A 20,825-nucleotide genomic window follows, 5' to 3' on the forward strand; every position below is an offset into this window, starting at 1 on the left:
GACACACCTGCAATAAGCCAGATCAGATCTGCCATTCTGAGAGATTGAAAGTCACCATATCTTCTAGATTAATAGATCTTGTATGGCGGCGGTGTTGGCAATATTTGACCGGTTGTACTTAAATTCTTCAGGCCAGAGCTGGAGTAATGATCACATTACTCCTGTCATTATACCTGAACTTTCTATTCCTAATAGTGAATACATTCCCAGCCTTCAGAAAATGGGAAGGTTTCAACTAGAAAACCTTATTGCTAACACTCTCATATCTTCTAGATTAATAGATCTTGTATGGCGGCGGTGTTGGCAATATTTGACCGGTTGTACTTAAATTCTTCAGGCCAGAGCTGGAGTAATGATCACATTACTCCTGTCATTATACCTGAACTTTCTATTCCTAATAGTGAATACATTCCCAGTCTTCAGAAAATGGGAAGGTTTCAACTAGAAAACCTTATTGCTAACACTCTTTTTTGGACAGATTCTCAGAAAGGAAAGCAGTTGAAGGAATCATTTTTCAAAAAGGCTATTAATTAAAATATCAATATGTAGTAACGGGACGTTTTTTTGTTTTATACATATAATATAGGTAATTTGAATAAAACAGGGTCTGTTCACTTTTGATGTTTCAGTGGCCACAGCTGCACATGATCCAAATGCAAAGTTGCCATTTTGGGACACTAGCCACACTGGAGCATATCCCAAGCATATTATATCACCCCAATATGTCCGCCTCTCAACTCAGTCAATAATAGAGGGGTCAGTCATCAAGCCTTCTCCCAAACGGCTCCATCACTGCTGGCACCATGCCACTCCTCCATACAGACGTATCGTATTACACAGCTTTCACAGAAAGCACCATATGCTCTTTGAATCTCTCCCAATATATAAAAGAGCATCTGAAGAAGGAAAAATGGTGGCAATGGGGAGGATGTGAGTACCGATGCCTGCAGAGCAGTTGTCCTTAATTCCTCGTGGATGCACTATGGCACATACAGTCCAGCAGAGGGTACTATATGACACTAAGAGCATTACTGCAACAGGGCGAGGAAACACAGCCAGACAAGGAGGCAAATGTTCTGCTCAGCAGCACTCCCACAGGTCTGTTTAGGAACTGAGGCAATAATTCATAAAAGTGAGCATAAATATCTCCATGATTTCTCTCAGACTGGCATTGGAGGGAAAACTGATCATATTTTGATATCCTGTGATTCAACCATTTTGGCGAGTGTTTTTTTGACTCGAAGAGCTGTGAGGCGAGAGGCTGGGTTGTGTGCCCAGCACTCAGACATGAGCTTTAGCATGGCCCGTAAGCACTGTGTGGAGACAAAAAGCAAAAAAACTATTGTTTTAGGGTTGCATTTTACACAACTATAAAATAGTCAGTTACAAAGCAGTGATGTTTAAAAAAACCCATGAAATCAAACGTTTTGTGGCATTTTAGGAATGAGATCAACTTTATGGCAAATGTATTCATACATGTTGACAAAATTAAGTTTTTATAAGCAGGTAAGATTGAATTTTAACTTGAAGATTTGTAGATTGTTAAAAAAATTCTCTCTCATATAAACGCTGTTCGTTTCAACTTACTATTCAAAGAATTCTGAATTAAGAAATGTTTCATGAGCACCACATTAGCGTATTTGAATGATTTCTGAAGGATCATGCAACACTGTTTGTTTCTGTCTTTTGAGTTTTTCAAAAAATGTTAACTGAGCGCTGTTGAAATAAACTGCAATGCAAGATCTTACCTCGTCACTGTTCCAGCGATTAGACACCACTGGTCGCATGCCTTTAACACACACCACTTCCCTCATGTCCTCGTAGGACGGTTCTGAAGGTACCATGTCCCAGTATGGCAACTGATACTCCTCAACAATACCTGCACATAAAAGAAAATGCCATTATTAAATTTCAAAGCATAAACATGCTTTGAAATGTGTAAACATTTTAATCTCACATACACTGACATAACCCACATAAACTAACCTCCTGTCACGCATCGGCGGGCCATCTCCCAAACAATGAGCCCATAGCTGTAAATATCAGCCATTATGTACGCTTGGAATTGGTTCTTATTTAGGGTCTCATCCAGGACCTCTGGTGCCATGTACCGCCGTGTGCCCATCCTTGTGCTCAGAGGGACGTCCACCTCATTGGTATCACTAAAATAAAAGCAAATGCAGATGATTGCATACTAGCTGTAAATAAAGTATGCTTCAATTATGTTTTTTTTACGTTGCCGGTGTGTTTGCATGCATGTCTGAGTGTGTGTTGCAAGAGTGTCTTCACCTGTTGTATTTCACAGCCAGGCCCAGATCAGCGATGCAACAGGTGCCATTCTTCTTTATGAGCATGTTTTTGCTCTTCAGGTCTCTGTGAGCGATGGCAGGTTTGCCCTGCGTACCGTAGATCTCTGTGTGGAGGTGGCACAGTCCGCAGGCTGCAGAATAGGCCAGCCTCAACAGAGCCTGTGTGTCCAGGGTGGTGTATTTCAGATAGTCATAGAGAGAACCATTCTCGTGGTAGTCTGTGATGAGGAAAAGCTGAGTGAACGCTCCCGTGCCCTTAATATCTGCAGCTATAAAGCCTGGAGCAAGATAGGAAAAATGAGTGTTAATGTAAATAAAATATTACATCTGTAAATGTTTTATATCAGGGTACAAAACTACAAAAAAAACTACCATGAACCCACTGAATGTTTCTTTGTCCCTTAATATGATAATATTTTGAATAGAAACATGTGTTTGACTCTGTACATCGATAATGATTATTTTAAATGCATATATACAATATAATGTGTGTCCCTACTCAGTGTCTTCGGCCTTTCTTTTGTGATGGAACCTACCGAGTATATTTTCGTGCCTCATGAGCACCGTTTGGTAAATCTCGGTCTCTCTGAACCAACTAGCCTCTTCACGGGTAAAGAACACTTTCACTGCAACCTTTTCTCCTCTCCAGCGACCAAGCCACACTTCTCCATACCGCCCCTTCCCGATTTGACGTACCATCTGAATTTGTTTGGCAATGGTGCGCTGGACCTGTGAATCGACATTGGACAATTAGAAAACTGGACAACTATGTATCAGAAATCTAAATATTTCACGGTTCCGAAACAACAAAAATTGCAAAACCATTTGTCAAGGGTTCCCATGCCTTCTGACCAATGAATTTATGATGTTTTCAGTTTCATGACATTTTCAGCAATTTGTGATTACTGGATAATAGGGGTGTAACAGTACACAAACATGACGGTTCTGTACGTACCTCGGTTTTGACATCACGGTTCGGTATGGTTTCGGTACAGTAGGAGGAAAAAACTAAACATAAATAGTTTTTAAAAAAAATTTTATTTAACAATGGTTTACTGAACAAATTGCTCTTTCTTTAAATAAATTCAATTATAATACATTTTCTTAGAGATAAAAATCTACATCAGCTTCTGCTCTAAACTATAGGGAGCTCTTTTATATTGCTATAAGTTTACAATTAACAACAGAGCCCAAACCTAAATTCAATTACTATTTATTTTTAACTATAATATTCAACACTCAAATTTAAAAATTGTATGCAAACATGTAAATTGTTTTTAACACTAATTGAGCGATTATGTGAGGGGTGAGATGTTCATTCATGAATATTTTGCATTAAAAATAGTAATAAAGTATAAAAATAGTAATAAAATAGTAATAGTAATAAAATAGTGATAAAAATTATCGAGCTCCGCCGTTAGTGTACGGTGATATGTCAACCCTTAAAAAAAGCATCGAAACGGCATTTATTGTCTGAATTTCCTGAAAAAATGGAACGATTTGTTTGGTACATATGCACATACACCGAACTGAAAGACCTGAACTGAAAATTTTCGGTACAAATACGTGTACTGTTACACCCCTACTGGATAATGATTTTCAAAACAAAACAAAACAAATGTTCTGGCCAATAAAATATTTTAGATCTGTGCACAACTACAAACATTTATAATTACTAAAGAAATTTCCATTACCTTTCCCTGACTTTTTTTTTTATAACTGAAAACCACAATTCTCTGATATTTACTGGTTTTCAATAACCTTTAAAACCATGTTCTGATAATGAAAAGCATGTTCAGAAATGGTGCCTCACCAGCAGGGGGAGCCCTGAACCGGAGCCAGTGCTGGACTGACTAATGAGATCTTTGAGAGACTCTCCTGCAGGGATGAAGGCCTCGTCCTGCTCCAGATCTCTCTGGTACCGTCTCCGTCCTGTCTGCAGCTTATACCTGATCAAACAGCCACACAAAGCATATAATCACCTTCAATATGATGTTACATCACCGAAGCCTCCTACAAAGGGATCAGTTACTTATTACTAAGAGACACAGTATATATCCATGCATTAAGGTCAAGCATAAAAGGTGCTAAATTTACTTGACTATCTTAAACAGGTGTGCCTCTGCCAGTGTTATCAGTGTGCTGGTCAATAATTAACAGACTGAGGTGCATCTTTCATTCATTTCAGCTGAATAAACATGTCATTATGAAATAAAAGTCTCACCTGTAGTAACACACCACAGTTATGGCCACCAAAGTGAAGCAACACACCATCACGGAGATCAGAAAGGCCAGCAAGTGGGCGTTCCATAACTGAGGCTCTGGATTACAATGAGATCACAGAGTTTTAAAAACTGATAGTAATAGGAAATGTTTCTTGAGCACCAAATCAGCATATTAGACACTGAAGACTAAAGACTGAAGTAATGGCTGCTAAAAATTCAGTTTAGCCAATACAGGAAAAAAATACATTTTAAAATATGACTAAAAAACAAAACAAAACAAAAAACATTATTTTAAATTGTGTAATGTATTACTGATTAAATAAAAGCAGCCTTGCTAAGCAAAAGAGACTTCTTTCAAAAATCTTAGACTCCAAACTTTTGAACACAAGTGTATATATACACACAAATACATATACAGTATTTATTATATTTAGGTTGTTCTTAAGTGAAGTGCTACTTACTTCCTGGAATAGGAGGTGGAAGTGTGGGCTGAAGGTCTCTATTACAGAAATCAGTGGAACAGCACTCAATGGTCCGTCTGGTCTGAGCATTAGGAGAGTCCTGCACAATAATAACCACATTCAGTCAATGATAATGTCTCAGCACTTAAGCATTTATTCTTCACCCTCCTGTTCATGTATTACCTTGCACTGGAAGTGGGAGCCCTCATACTTCATGCAGCCAGAGGTGAGGATAGCCTCGCCATGCTCATCCTCCTCTATGATAGCAAAACACTGGCCGTTCGTGCTGCGTAAACACAAAAAGACCATTTAATCACAGTGTGCACATTTGGGTGAGGAAAGTGGAAAGTGGCTGTTGTGAACAGAAGGAAAAGCACACAGTGTACTCACTCGCAGGTGTTGTTTGTGGCATCTTCGGGGCAGTGGCCTGAACAGTAACAGCTAAGGAAGCGGGCAGCATCCTCTGGGGCCACGGTGAACCCGTCCCCTGACAGTGGTCTCTTTGGATCTGATACGGGCTTGACCCCAGTGCCGTGAAGCATGTAGTCTGGGTTCTGCCCACCTAGAAGAATTGAAATACGGGAAACTAAATTTTAGACCGCCTAAAAATGTAACAGTCTCTGACAGAATCATCATTGTGCAAACATTGAGTCATATCAACCATTTTATTGAAGCAGTGAAACTGAAAATCAAAACCAAGCCAAACATGAATATGTGTACGCATAAATTGCAGTCTTAGGACTTGGAATATAATGTATGAACCTTATGCACTATTTTTTATTATACTTTTATAATGTTGTTACATAATATTTTAAGCTTGAAAGCTCTAGTCTTGATTCACAGAAATGAGAAAAGAAAAAGAAAGAAAGAAAAATATACATATAATATATACCTATACAGAGATTTTGTACTTTATAAGCTATATATATAGAAACATATATATATATATTATGGCTGGGCGGTATATCGAGTTTGTATGATATATCGATATTTTCTTTATAAGCGATTTGATGTGAAGCAATACCGTTTATATTGATATACAGTAGTTTGATACGAGCGCATCTGAAAATATAGCGGAGGACACAGACTGAGCTGCTGCGGAGAAAGTGCATAATCTAAACTGTTCTAAACATGTGACAAGCTTCATATTAAGTCCTTTAAAAGCTGGTAAGACATAGTTTATAGTTTCATTTCGCATATTAATTTAAGCGGCTTACCCCGTCAGATGCTCGGACAGAAAGGCTGCATGTGCCGCTGACAGAGACGCTAGGCTACTTGCGCTGTTTAATGTGTTTGAGATGTGCTGTCTTCCTGAATGCATAACTTACATTTCACAGGTATATTCTCCATCTGTACATGTTAGAAAGCCATGGAAATATGTCAATTTTTCTGTCAGAAGTGCATGAGCCTTCTGTTTTGGGATTCTCCGCTAAATTTCACAGACTTCAGTGAACGAGCGCCGCCGTGCGCATGTGCGCCAAACAGACACAGCTCAATCAAATAGGAGAGCAATACTTCTGACTAAAATATACATTTAGCTGAAATATTTGTAGTTGGACAGTAAATGTGACATGTAGAATTTTAAACCTACAAGTAAGTCTATTTTATGATAGCACTGACTGTCGTGACTGAAATGGGGTAATCAAAATCCCCTAACACAACACAACTGCTTTTGTTCTCATTTTTAGTTTAGTGAATTTAACTTCCGCTTTAAAAGCCTTATTTTTGTTTTTAGATGGCAATGTTACAATGTTAGAATGAAATTTGATTTTAACCCTTTTTTACACATAATATAAAGGCTTACATGGTTACATTTACTTTATTTGTTTTCATAGCCTTTAATATGTATTGTTTTGTTGGACAACATTGGGCGGTAAGTGAAATATATATATATCAGGGCTTGCACAATTTCAAAATCCCTGGTAGCCCTTCGGGCAGGCATTCTTCAGATTTTGGTAGCCCCCAAATGAATTTAACTAGCCCGAATAAAAGATATTGTATTTTTTCTTCAAATAACAAGTCAAGAGAGTAGGGGTGCAACGGATCACAAATCTTATGGTTCGGATTATATTACATTATCATATCACATTTTGAGTCACAGATCGGATCATTTTTCAGATCAGCAAAAAAAATATGGTTCTTTATTATAAGTAACACTTATTATTTAAAGAACAATTTACTACTTCGATACCACAGCAAAAGAGATGTTGCATACATGTTATTTAGATTGCAAAATTTTGAAATTTGAAACAAAAACAAAATGGTCTGACTTTAGCTTTGATACTACATAAAAAATCTGAACAAAACAAAAACAGCAGACGGGCTGAATGAGACGCAAATGTCACTCTCTGACAGCAGGTGGCACTTAAACAGCAGGTATTTATAGGCTGCTGCCCCTTTAAGACTGAATGCACAGATCCAATATAATGATGCACATGCGATTTCTTTCTCCACTGTTTACGTTCATTTAAAGGTGCAGTGTGTAAATTTTTGCGGCATCTAGAGGAGAGGTTGCGAATTGCAACCAACGGCTCAGTTCCCCGCTCACCCCTCCCTTTAGAGAAGCTACGGTGGCCTACACAGGTAAAGATGTTGTCGGTAAAGACAGCAGAGCAATGAGATTTCTTTACAAAGGTAAATTAAGGAATTATATTTACTTAATCATTCAATAAATCGATGTTATTGCGAATGTTAATGTACTTGTTCATCATTGTGTCAGTGTTTTATTGGCGAGAACAACAAAGTGACGAAACGCGCTCTGTAGAGCAGTTTGTCCGTTTAGGGCTACTGTAGAAACATGGTGGCGACTTCCATATCAGGGGACCCGCGGTGTATGTAGATAGAATTTTGCTCAATCTAAGGTAATAAAAACATAACGGTTAATTAAGGTCTTTATACACATCTGAAAACATAGTTATGTATATTATATTGCATTTCTGTCAATAGATCGTTGTAAAATACTTGGCGAGATAATTTTGCGTGTATGCGTCCGTTCAAGCGAAAGAGAAGCGTGCTCTGCCTGAAATGTGCTCTGCTCCGCTCTGTATGTGCGCGCTTTGAGTATATAGATACAGGTGAAAGTATTTGATTGATATTACTTGGAATGCGCAATAAATTTTTTAAATTTTAGGCTATATATACATACACACACACACACACACACACACACATATATATATATCTCAAACCTATAAAATTCACAGCCACTTGGAAACAAAACCCCTCTTATTGCCTTCTGTGCTAAATTATACTGCAAGGAATCAAAGGATCTTAGATAAATAGGAGGGAGTGAGGAAAACAGATCACTATAGACTGTGAGTAAAAGAGGGCGATAAGGATTGAAAACAGGGACAAAGAAAGAGAGACATGCAGATTTCTCTGTGCTGTAACTTGATCCGTCTGATTGCGTGAGCATTTGTTGCAGACAGACAGGGTGCATATTGCCCCAGGCACAAAGAAATGTGTGTTTAGTATTGCTGTGGGTGCTTCCTCTTAAAGCCCTGCTGTTCGTCCTGCAGGTCCGAGCAGGCCTACAGTCAAAAAAAGCCCACACTAAAACAGACATGCTGCTGTTTAGTAAAACACCACATTCCACTCCTAGGATCTCATTACTAGGGCCACGCTTCAGACCCATCCCACGTCTTAAGACTGCTTCAGTCCTCTCTCTGAATATTAACATAAATATCAGATGGAGATGGAGAGAGTCCCTCTGAATCACAGTGCCTCATTTCCCACTGTAGATGGGCAAATTCAAACAAATATAAATGTCAAACTCCATCCAGTAGGCAGATCTTACCTGCTATCAGCAGAGTTACATTACAGCAACACCTCCAGCCATATCACCTGGGGTGGAGACCACTAAACTGATATACAGTCTGATAAAACAGAAGCATGGAGCCAGGATGCTTTAATATATCAGCCTGCATGAAGAGGACATGGCACAATAATATCGGAGGAAGAGAATAAACAAACCGCTTGTTAAACATCTACAGGAGAATCACACTACAGGAGAATTCAGTGAGAATCTCATAAAAATATATTGTTTCTAATTAGATACGGCTCCATATTTACATTCATATTTAGTGCAATCAATGAAGAAGCAGAAACTTCTAAAATGTCATTTAAGTGTGAGTATGGCGCTTCTATGGCATAATGGATACAAGCAAAGTCCCCGACAGAGCAGTAAATGTAATAATATATGTAAAAATATGAAAATATTGACTATATCTGTGACACGGAGAATAGAGGTCTGCGCGGGACTGTTTTTTTAGTCCCGCCCTTGCAAGGTTCTATTCTGCACCCACCTGCTCCCGCTATATATTCACTCTTTGTTCACCCGTTGTCCGCTTAGAATAATTTTCTTCCCGACCCGACCGTTCCCGCTAAATTTAGATCTCGTTTCCAGAATCTCACATTTAAATTTCTGCTACTGAAAGAAAGAGAGATAGGCTGACAAATAAAAGTGTAGTCTGCACAAAATTGTATGTTATTTTATTCGTCTTGTCAAGAGTCTTGAATTTATTGACTTTGACTTGAATTTATATGAATTATCTTAAGACACAAAACTTGTTTAATGTTTTATGCAACACAGTAGGAAAAAAATGTCAGAGAAAATAAAAATGTTGTACAAAAATTGTCTCTCTTATTTTTATTCGTCTTGTCAGGATACAATTCGTTTAACAATGACAACACAATAGGGAAAATGTAGGTTGTACAAAATAGCCTATTAGCTATTTTTATTCGTCTTGTCAAAATACTAAATTTGTCTTGTCAAAATACTAAATTCGTTTGACATTTTTCTGTTAACACAGTAGGAAAAGTTTCGCAGAGAAAAATAAATAAATACGACATCTTTCATTTAAAATTATAGGCTAAGCAAAATGAGTTGAATGTCCTTCAAGGACAGCGCATCCACACTTTGCTCCATCCTTATTCTGCTCTGTCACTCATCGACAACCTGCCTGTTCTGTCTGAGGCCCGTATATTTACCACAGGTAGGCTACAGCCTGCTCTGAGCATTATGAACATGCTGCGCACAGACCACGCAAATAAAAAGTGTGACGTTTAAAGCATGCATGCAGCGCATGCATAACAGTCCTGAGCGCAAGCTGTACCCTACCAGTTTGTTTATTCTCTTCCTCCGATATTATTGTGCCACGTCCTCTTCAGTCTCCGTATTTTTATTTCCCAATCAAATTTTTTTTTTTTTTAGATTTTAATAACTGCAACATTAATTTTTACAGTCCCACAGTAAAAAAAAAAAAAAGTACAAAACATTAAATAAAATTACTGTTTTTTTAAACCATCAGAAATTAAATGCACTACGACACAGACAAATACTCATATTGTAAATATTAAAATATACTATAATATATTTAATATGCTTCATTATCTCTATAAAAAATAAATGTCACAATATTTTATATATATATATATATATATATATATATATATATATATATATACACACACTTACACATACACATACATACATATCTGGATATTTGTCTGATTTACTCTCCATTTACAATCCAGCTAGGTCTCTGAGGTCATCCAATCAGAGACAACTAAATGTTCTGAGGGCTAGGTTGAAACTAAGAGGTGATTGTGCTTTTTCCATTGCTGCATCGAAACTCTGGAACAGTTTACCTGTGTACATTAGAACTGCTTTTACGGTATATTATTTCAAGGGAAAGCTTAAAACATATTTATTTTCTTTAGCATTTAGTTACTTTGTGTATTTACTGATTTTAAGTGTGTTTAATCTGTATGTTGTAATTATTTTTATTGAAGGCTTTGATATTTTGTTCAGCACCTTGGTCAACAGTTGTTGTTTTTATTGGTGCTATATAAATAAAGTTGATATTGACATATACTTATTTGTCCAAAAAAACTTTATTTTCTTTTAGCACTATGTAATTTCCTGCATTTTGATTGTGGGCTGAAATATGACCTGAGCATGTTTTATGAGATTCACCCAGGGACTTAATGATCTGAGTGGAAAAACATGATGCACGGCCAGGAATGAAAGTGTGCTTGACAATGAAGTGGCTATAATCAGTTTTATTGAGAGGGATCCTGGAACAGATGTGTAAAACATGATAAGATGTTACTCAACACCACGTCAATTTGTGGAACATCACTTACAAAAGAACGTGTCATGAAACATTCTGTTGAATGGCCTGAAGGTGAAATGGTGAGAAGTGGGATTAGGAGGAAAAGTGAAAGACCAGATTAGGAACACAAGAGACAGGATTATAGTGTATAAATGTGAGGTTGAAGACCGGGTCGAGTGGCACGAGCTCTGGAGACTGATCAAACACTCTCAAGCCCTCCTCTTTTTTCATGTAATGCTTTGTCTCTCGGTGTATGAGTCAGTCCATTCATATGCTACGCTCCTGCGATAGCCAGCGATACAAATCTTCTGTTTATGTGTCACGGTTCGGTTTTTGCACTTGAGAAATGTTCTTTTGAAGCCACGAAGGCGTCCCATGACCCCCTTCATTAGGGAAAAATGCAAAATACCCCACAAAAGCATTTGATGTAACATCTTTGATCACTTCACAGTTTAGGCACCGTTGCTGTCACACGGGGCACAGTGTGATAATGGAGGTGGAAACCGGTAACATAAACATGGTGGAATAGAGACAGGAAAAAGAAAGAAAAACAGTATCGCTCTGAAAGCCCTGCTCTCAGCAAGAGGCCAGTAAATTGAAGGAATGTGAACGGTGTAGTCAGAAACACGGCTTGCTTTTAAGAGCGACTGTAAAAGGCAGGCTAATCTGTAATGATGTGTTGAGCCCTACACGTCCTAACAGCTACAATGCGCAGATAAGCGCCAGCTAAATTCCCGCAACCACAACAGCGGCACACAAACAACCGCAGGGCTCAAGAATGTTATCTGAGCTGAAACACATAAAACAGGTTTCGAGCCAGAAGGGTTACTAAATCAGAGCAGATGCGACTTGTTGCGCTATCTCTGAAGTACCTCTGAGGCACCGAGTGATTCATTGACATTACAAAGCCACTGAATACATTTGCTCTCCTTCCCCCTCTCTGCGTTTTTCCTTGGCTCAGAGAGACAGATCTACAGAGCATCGCCGTGCTCCTACATGTGTGCTTGATTCTGGCTCGCCGTCACCGTGGAGTCTGAGGTCTGGCAGTACTCAGGCAGTAATAAGTCCTGCTGACCGCATTCTCCCAGCCTGTAGGCAGCTGGGCTCAGACTCCAGTGGCAGCCTCTTAAAGAGACACTTCGGCTCCAATTTTCATACAGTCAGCCCTAACATATACACAGTGCTCTACAGTTACACGTCCAATCAAAGTAACAGGTGAAGCCAATCAGCAATCTCACTGTGTAGATGGGTAAAGCTTGTGGTTCTTCACAAGCTGTTTCCATCCAAAGTTGCACATTTAACTTGGAATATCGCGTAAAACGTTTGCGAATAAAGCACAGTTTCCATTCAACGAGTCAAAGAGAACAAAACTATCACTTCCTGATAAACTGGCATCAAATATCACTAAGAAAAGTAGGAGAAGCCACTGAATAATTTTCATATATAATAAATGACTTGTGCCTCAGAGCGGAGGTGGATGTCTGCTGTTTGGAAATGCGGTCGTGTAAGACAGTTCTGGGAGGCAATTATACAGAAATACTTTGACGACAGACAGGCTGTGCAATGAGATCGGTCTGCTCACATGTCACATTACTTTTTTTGATGAGCATGGAGGAATTTATTTGGTAAATGTGTTTCCATCTCCCTTTATTTGCATTGCAAAAACTTTCGTGATTTTTTCTCGAAATTTGGCATTCCCATTGATCATTTCTGATGCAACACTTCAAAATGTGCATAAAAACAAGGTGATGGAAACAGCTACAGTGGCCCTAAAACGTATTTGGACACTTAAGTCACATTTTAAAATGTCTGAATGTCATTGAATTAAAAATCTAAATATCAAACCAAGTGGCATCTGCAAAGAAAATGACTCTTTAATAGAGAGAGAGAACAAAAGTACAATTCCAAACCTGTATGACTTTATACTGTGGAATACCTTCTTTCGTGGTCTCTAGGTCTTTTTCATGGATGTTTGAAGTCAATTTCCCTCAAGTTCAAACATGTGTCCTAACAGAATAACCACCGTTGTAGTTCAACATATTAACTATAAACATGTTCCACAAAACTCTTTTCTTCTTCATTTTCAACAACACATCTATATTTTGAAATCTAACCAACTTTTGTGAAAGTTTTGACTGAAAAGTGTGCTTGTGCCATGTTTCTATAAATCCATGTTTTGATATTTTGCAGTAACATTTTTTAAACGTGGCATTAATGTCCATCCACTTTTTAAGGTCACTATTTCATGCCACAGTGTTGCTTGAACACTGTCAGTGTAAGACGAGGCAGTAGCTGAAGCTTTAGCTGTGATCTCCAGGGTAAACATCTGCGGTTTGACCCTATTAAAGCAGAGGGTAGAGTAGGCAGCTCAGACTTTATTGAAGCTGTAATGGGAGGCTGGTCAAGAGGTAAGCAAAGAATATGAGTGCTTCACAGTCTTCACACCTTCATGAACAGGCTATGCTAGCTGCTTCCCGGTTTCTGTAACAAAAGTGACAGCAAGACCGCAAAGAAGCTGTTCTGCATGTAAATTTCGAAATCACAAACTGAAAAGTAGTACACTTTGTTGATCTCCATGTGTTCTCTGTGTTGTAGCTATTATCTCTCAGTGCTGCAGTAAGACTTAACACAGGAAATGATGCAATGAGCCAGCCAAGTCTCTACGAGGGCGTTTGGATCGCAAGCCTATAATCAAGATGCTGGTCCTCATGACAGTCTCTCAGTGTCTGTAGCAGAAACGTAGGAGAGGGTAAATAAAAACACAAAAATCCTCCAAGATGTCCTTGTGCCAAAATACATCACTGGGTATGCATTAGATGCATCAAAATAACATGTGAATCATGTATCCTTGAGGGACGACAAGTAGGAGGTTTGCCCTTCTGTGAGAGGCTGAAATATTTAATTATTTAATTCTTACACCAGTTATTCATTAAAATCTGTACACATTTACAACAAAAAGAAACTGAACAATGTGGAAAGGCCAGGCTGTAGGTTGTAGGCTGGCAGGAACGACTTAAGCTTTAAGTGGCAGTTAACCTAAACCTGCCATTATTATATATTTACTTTCATCTCTTTAATAACGCTCATTATAATTATCACATGGGCTTCCATTTCAGGGCAAAATCCCCCAACACGTAATAATCCAGCACTATTTGAAGACCAGCTTGTTAAAAATGGAATGAGGGGGAAGGAAAAAAGGGAACATATGGGAAAACAACGGCCTGCCTGACACAGACCAATAAAGTTGGCTGCCTTTATGAAAGTAAAGCTCTAATGGGCTCGGAGACACCTCTAGAGCCAAGTACCTAACAGCAAGCTGTAAAAGTGAGAGTTCAGACCGCCTTTAACAGGCTCCTGCGCCACACTGCTGAACACATGCTCGCTGGAGTGAACGCATGTCTGAATACAGAAGCTCAACGGAGTCCTCTATTCAAATGCTTTGGAACCTGTGTTCTACAAAAACAAGGAAAGAAACAGCCACGCACACCAACACAGGCCTTCATTGTCAGACAGTAATGATTATTTCCGGAAAGCAGCATGCATTTGGCATATTTAGTCCGGTACCTGTCAGCCAGCACAATACAGGAAATGGTTAAAGTGTCAGGGAAACTCACAGCACCGACAATAGAATCAACGAGTTTCCTGTAGTAGGACTCGGGCAGGCGGCCCAGCGTGGTAGAGCGGTGCAGCATGGGAAATGAGGGCAGAGGGACAGAATCACTGAAGCAACAAGTGACTTGTTCAAAACATTGTTTTAAGATCAATCATAATGAAGTAATAATATAAAAACCTGGTGAATATCAATAAAGAGATAATTTTTCATGTTATGTAGGGCCCTATGAAATCTGTTTTATTTTTTTTCACAAATTCCGTCCCCCCCATTTGAATTTTTCTGGGTTCCGCTCTTTTTTTTTTCTAGACTCTGGTTTAATGGTTAAATAAAAATAAAAAAATCTTAATCAAAAAGAAACTTAAACAATACAACAGCAATTTATTAAAAGTTTAACAAAAATGCCATTTTTAAGGCCCTATGAAATCTGGATTACTTTTTTTTTTTTTTTTTTTTCAGTTTCTGTGTTATCCATTAATTTTCTGGATTCTAAAGTGACGTGACGTGACATGTGGCCAAGTATGGTGACCTATTAGTGCTCTGTATTAGTATCGGAATTAGTGCTCTGCATTTACCCATCCAAAGTGCACACACACAAACCGTGAACACACACCCGGAGCAGTGGGCAGCCATTTATGCTGCGGCGCCTGGGGAGCAGTTGGGGGTTCGGTGCCTTGCTCAAGGGCACCTCAGTCGTGGTATTGAAGGTGGGAGAGAGCGCTGTACATTCACTCCCCCCACCTACAATTCCTGCCGGTACGAGACTCGAACCCACAACCTTTGGGTTATAGACTTGAAGTAATAACCATTAGGCCACTAATTAATTATTTTTATAAACAAATGTATTTATTATTTTATTTCATTTTATTTTGTTGTTTTCAGAAATACTGTGCTGTGTATTTACATTTTCTGGTAAATAAATTCTGGTAAATCATTTTTCTGGTGAACATTCCTTAAAAAATTATGTTTTATGTTCAAACTTTTTATTAAAACAAATATTATTACAACAAGAAAATAGATTACAATTTTTTAACACTTTTTTTTTTACATTTTAAGACCAAACCCAAACATAATACATAACCAATAAAAAAAGAGAAAAAAAGAAAGAAAGAATTAGAACGGAAGAATTTTTATATATTTTTTTAATTACATTTCAATAAATAAAATAACTAGAAAACGATAATACAATAAAGAATACAACTAATTATAGAAAATAATAGTCACTGTAATACAAATAGATAAAATACAATATATACTTAATACAAAATATATATACATTATCATATATTAACCAGGAGGTAGAATATTAAGAGACTTGAAGTAAGCTATAAAGGGACGCCATTTATTGAAGAAATGACTTTTCCCAGAAAATCTTACTTTTTCTAGTGAAAAAAAAAACATGGTATCCACTAGCCATTGGGAGGTTGTTGGAGGCTTATTAGATTTCTAGTAGAGCAGAATACAGTGCCAAGCTAACAAAGAGGTAAAGGATAAAATATCCAGTTGTTTTGAATTAAACTGAAAAAATGACATTTTAATAATCATTTTATTAGTAGTAGTACTATCATTACATGAAGTAATATTTTTCTGTCACAGTTTCTTGAAGTTAAACTGAAGTTTTATGCATGCTTCAGTATGTGCATAGTAAACTAAACTGCGTGTCTGCGCCATTTATTCACACAGACACACAAAATATGCAGGGTTCATATATCATCTTTTTGCTGCTTAATATTCACAGACACTGGTTCATATCTAATTTTCATTTAAGGTTACTGGCCTACTTTTGATTTATACATTTGACATTCCATGTTATACTGTAAATTCCACTTTTATGACTGCATTCCACGATTCTGTCCTCGTTTTCTGCATTGCGGAAATCCAAGGGCTATAGTTATGGCCGACAATCGACAAATGGGCAAAAATGTTATTAAATTAAATTACAGCTAAAATTGCTTTAAATGCTACAAGTTAATTTAGAAATTACAAAATGTTTAATATACAGCCTGAAAATAAGGGATATTCACTTTGAGATTTGAAGATTTATTGCATTCATGTATTAGATGCTAATAAATAAAATATAAAATAAGAATTTTTTTTAAATAAAAACACCTAAACAGAAATAGTTTTAAATGCTACAATTAAATTTAGATATCACAACCTTTTAACATACAGTATAAAATGTATATTCATTTTGAGATTTACAGAAGCTTTAATACGTTCATGCTAAAATATCATGAATAGGAAAAGATGTAAAGATGTAAAACAAATCAAGCAGAGATCTCAATATTACCATATAACCTAGAAAAGTAAAAATGCCTCAATTTGATTGCTATATTTCAGTCTACTTGGGTTTCCACACAGTCGAGTAACTAGATCCTCTTACTGCCAGTTTTCCTCTCCTATGAGGCTCAACCTATAAGTGCTCAACCTCACCTTCTCCTCTGAAGGCAGAAAATTCCATAAAGTTAATTTATTAGCTCCAGGATTGAAAGCCTGTGTTAAATGTGTTGAATGACATGACATTTCTCAGAGGAACGTGCTGCCAGACGTCGACCTGCCCTCAGAACAGCTTCCATAAACAAGCGAAGAAGAAAAAAACACGCTTAACAGCATTCATCTGCAGTTCAGCTCTCACCCTGTCTTGTTCTCACTGGCTCTCTCATCATTTAACAGGAACCTTTGCAATGACCGAGGGTAGTTACCCTTTAGTTTTAAAGGCTCTGGTTGACTTTACGAGTGAGAAGAATTTCCTACCAGCACCCATTTCTTCTTTTGTTCCTTTACAGGGAGGGAAACAGCAGAAGAAAGAATATATTTAAAGAGGCTAAACTAAGCTAACAAGCAGACAGTGAGCACTCCAAACAATTGTAAAGTTAAAATTGTGTCAGTGCAGTGAACAAAAACTGTTGTACCAAACAACAGAGCAAAGTAAAGTTTCTAAAATGCATTTGCACCCCAGAGATTTTAATTTGCCTTGGTCATTTCCTTTTGTATACAAAATTATGAGTTTAACTCTAAAAGGAGTTAATGGGGTTGTGAGCTTTGACATACTAATTTAATCTCTTTCGATCTGTTTTTTCTTCTTCTAACAGACTCCGTAGAGTCTCTAGTTCTTGATGGGAGGAAAACGCTCTCTCCCATGGCTTTTCTGTTGCCAAGAATAGACAGCGTTTATGACTCCAAGATATCATTGCCTAAAATAGAGAGGCACTTAGAAAAATAAACTTCAAAGAACTAAACAGAAACAGATAGTAAGACCTCATGACATCAGTGGGCAGCTCTCAAACGTAAACAATGAATCTACTGTTTTTAAGAAACAAGGGTGGACCACGGCAAAACTGCTAAGTGATGTTTTGTAGCCTGGAAATCTTGTTGACTGTATAACAAAATATTATGTAACAAAGTATACTTTGACTCATAGCTAGACTCACATGAAATCTGTGCCCAAAAATCTCCAAAGGACACAGCAAGGTTCTCAACTGAACTGCACCCATAAGTGACAAAGTTCTATGCATCCCCGACACGTTTGTTTATTGAAAATTTTAGCTATTTTAATATTTTTGGTTACGCTTTCAGCTATCGATAAGCATCAGATGCTGTTACACACTAGGGTTGGGCCGATAGACGATGCCATCGCCGATGGCTGACAGCCATCACGATGTTAAGCTGACATTGTGATTCCTCCCCTCCCCACCCCTTCTCCCGCAATCCATCGCATCCTAGTTCCGTGTTCGGAAAGGAAATGAAGTGTACTACGGAAACCCTAAAGGGAATAAATAGCATACGAGATGGGAGGATAAAAAAAAATATTTAAATACTTTTTCTCGCAATTATATCATTGGGTAAGTATACAGGGTTGGGCCGATAGACGATGCCATCGCCAATGGCTGACAGCCATCACGATGTTAAGCTGACATTGTGATTCCTCCCCTCCCCACCCCTTTTCCCGCAATCCATCGCATCCTAGTTCCGTGTTCGGAAAGGAAATGAAGTGTACTACGGAAACCCTAAAGGGAATAAATAGCATACGAGATGGGAGGATAAAAAAAAATATTTAAATACTTTTTCTCGCAATTATATCATTGGGTAAGTATAGGCGACTGTATATAAACTGCGGGCATCAGGGAGTCACTATTGAAACCGCTTTCGATTGCGCGCTCTCAGTTTACTTTCGAGATCACAAGGACTCTATACTATGGAGCGGCAGTACTTACCACACATCAGACATTTCTCCTTACTCTGTGTATGTGGTAAGTAGGGCTGGGCGATATGTCAAAAATATCTTATCGATAATCGCCTTTAAAAATATTGCGATATCCAATAATATCGTTTACCTAAGCCCCACCTCCACCACGCCCCACCCCCACCGAGACAACATTGCCGACAAGCACCATAAACACACACCATGTTCAGTTTGGTCTTAATTATTGCCACAAAGTTTGGTTTTACTTTCCTTAGTTTGTGCTTAAACTAACAGAAAACATTAGCTTTGCTGTTATTTTGTTGTTGCTAATTATTTCCACTCTGTTCTTATCAAATTTGTGTTTGAAATAAATTTCGTTTTGTGAAGAGAACTGTTGAGGAAAAATAATAGAACCCAATTTTAAGTTCATCATGGTGAAGTTGGACATTCTGGCGGTGATTGTAAGAATGATAAATGCATGTTGATGTCATATAATAATGTGTTGAATAAAATATGCCTATTTTCCGATGTTTCTCTTTCTGTTTGGCATTATCGCCTGTGTAGACACATTTCATGATGGTAAGTTTATTTTCCTTAATTATAACAATTGCAGCATTGTTTTTAAACTTGTAGTCAAGCTATAAAGTATTTGATATTTATCATGTATGACTAAAATCATGCAGGGATTAAAAACTAATTCTGAGCAAATCCGTTAAGGTTTTTTTTCCCCTTTCTGGTAGCCTACTAGTTCGGAGGTCTCTTTCGGCCCGTTTTTAACTAAATAAAAATAACTGCTTTATTTAATTAGAAGTAGGGTAATTTAAATTTCATTTTTATATTGTAATTTTTATAATTTTTATTTTATTATTCAAAATACAACGGCCACAATATAATATTCAGTGTTGAGCTGCCAAAACTCCGAACGCATGCATGTTGAGGGGCGAGCTGAGAAGCCTACTAATGTCTTCATCCGTTTGCAACACTACTGCCCAAAACTTGTGTTTGAATCACCAGTGGCAAATCCTTTAAATGAAAACGTACTTTCGTGAGTCAGAACTGCCGGCATTGTAGTCTAACGTTACTCTCCCAGGATCAGTAAATAGTCCTCCATAAAATGTGCTGCACACATCTGGATATTTGAGTTAAACTGTTCTGGAACAGTGTTGTAAATACAACTTAACCACTGATTTGTAGTCGTGTCCTCTTTTGGAAGACCAAACAAAGTAGTTTCACTTTCACAACGAAAAACACAGCGGCCTAGTGTGAGGGGAAGCCCCGGCTTAGCGTGCGCTGAGACCGGGATAGAGTGAGCTGAGGCCGGGCTAGCGTGAGCCGAAGCCCCGGCTTAGCGTGCGCTGAGGCCGGGATAGAGTGAGCTGAGGTGGTGGGGTCAAGAACGGCGCGCCCGGCGGAATGCGACGAATGAGCAGCAACCACATGTGATGACCCCAGGCTGGACTCCGCTTTGTCCATGCTGAATGTTGATGTATTCCCTCAGCGACCAGCACAGATCAGCTCTAGGCATGACGAAGCGGATATCGTCCTCTTTTGGAAGACCAAACAAAGTAGTTTCACTTTCACAACGAAAAACACAGCGGCCTAGTGTGAGGGGAAGCCCCGGCTTAGCGTGCGCTGAGGCCGGGATAGAGTGAGCTGAGGTGGTGGGGTCAAGAACGGCGCGCCCGGCGGAATGCGACGAATGAGCAGCAACCACATGTGATGACCCCAGGCTGGACTCCGCTTTGTCCATGCTGAATGTTGATGTATTCCCTCAGCGACCAGCAGAGATCATGGCATGACGAAGCGGATATCGTCCTCTTTTGGAAGACCAAACAAAGTAGTTTCGCTTTTACAACGAAGCACACAGTGCCTTCACGACATGGCTGCAGCGTCAACAATACTACAGTGAGAATAAAAGTTA

General features: G+C 38.3%; 1 protein-coding gene across 1 annotated transcript in view; it reads right to left on the reverse strand.

Annotated features, from left to right (window-relative positions):
• Positions 1 to 270: 270 nt before the first annotated feature.
• The window catches only part of LOC107550060 (bone morphogenetic protein receptor type-1A-like), a 25,586-nt gene continuing 5,031 nt past the window's right edge, over positions 271 to 20,825 (reverse strand). The window contains exons 2-11 of the mRNA XM_016231288.1: positions 5,386 to 5,557; positions 5,179 to 5,281; positions 4,996 to 5,095; positions 4,534 to 4,630; positions 4,123 to 4,258; positions 2,846 to 3,038; positions 2,290 to 2,587; positions 1,987 to 2,162; positions 1,749 to 1,879; positions 271 to 1,313 (exon numbers count right to left, since the gene is read on the reverse strand). Coding sequence (XP_016086774.1) covers positions 1,188 to 1,313; positions 1,749 to 1,879; positions 1,987 to 2,162; positions 2,290 to 2,587; positions 2,846 to 3,038; positions 4,123 to 4,258; positions 4,534 to 4,630; positions 4,996 to 5,095; positions 5,179 to 5,281; positions 5,386 to 5,557 — 1,532 coding nt within the window. The 3' untranslated portion in view covers positions 271 to 1,187. The remainder of the gene's footprint in view (positions 1,314 to 1,748; positions 1,880 to 1,986; positions 2,163 to 2,289; positions 2,588 to 2,845; positions 3,039 to 4,122; positions 4,259 to 4,533; positions 4,631 to 4,995; positions 5,096 to 5,178; positions 5,282 to 5,385; positions 5,558 to 20,825) is intronic.

Source organism: Sinocyclocheilus grahami, unplaced genomic scaffold (genome assembly GCF_001515645.1).
Source record: "Sinocyclocheilus grahami isolate Dianchi unplaced genomic scaffold, SAMN03320097.WGS_v1.1 scaffold386.1, whole genome shotgun sequence".
In the NCBI taxonomy this organism is placed as follows: domain Eukaryota; kingdom Metazoa; phylum Chordata; class Actinopteri; order Cypriniformes; family Cyprinidae; genus Sinocyclocheilus; species Sinocyclocheilus grahami.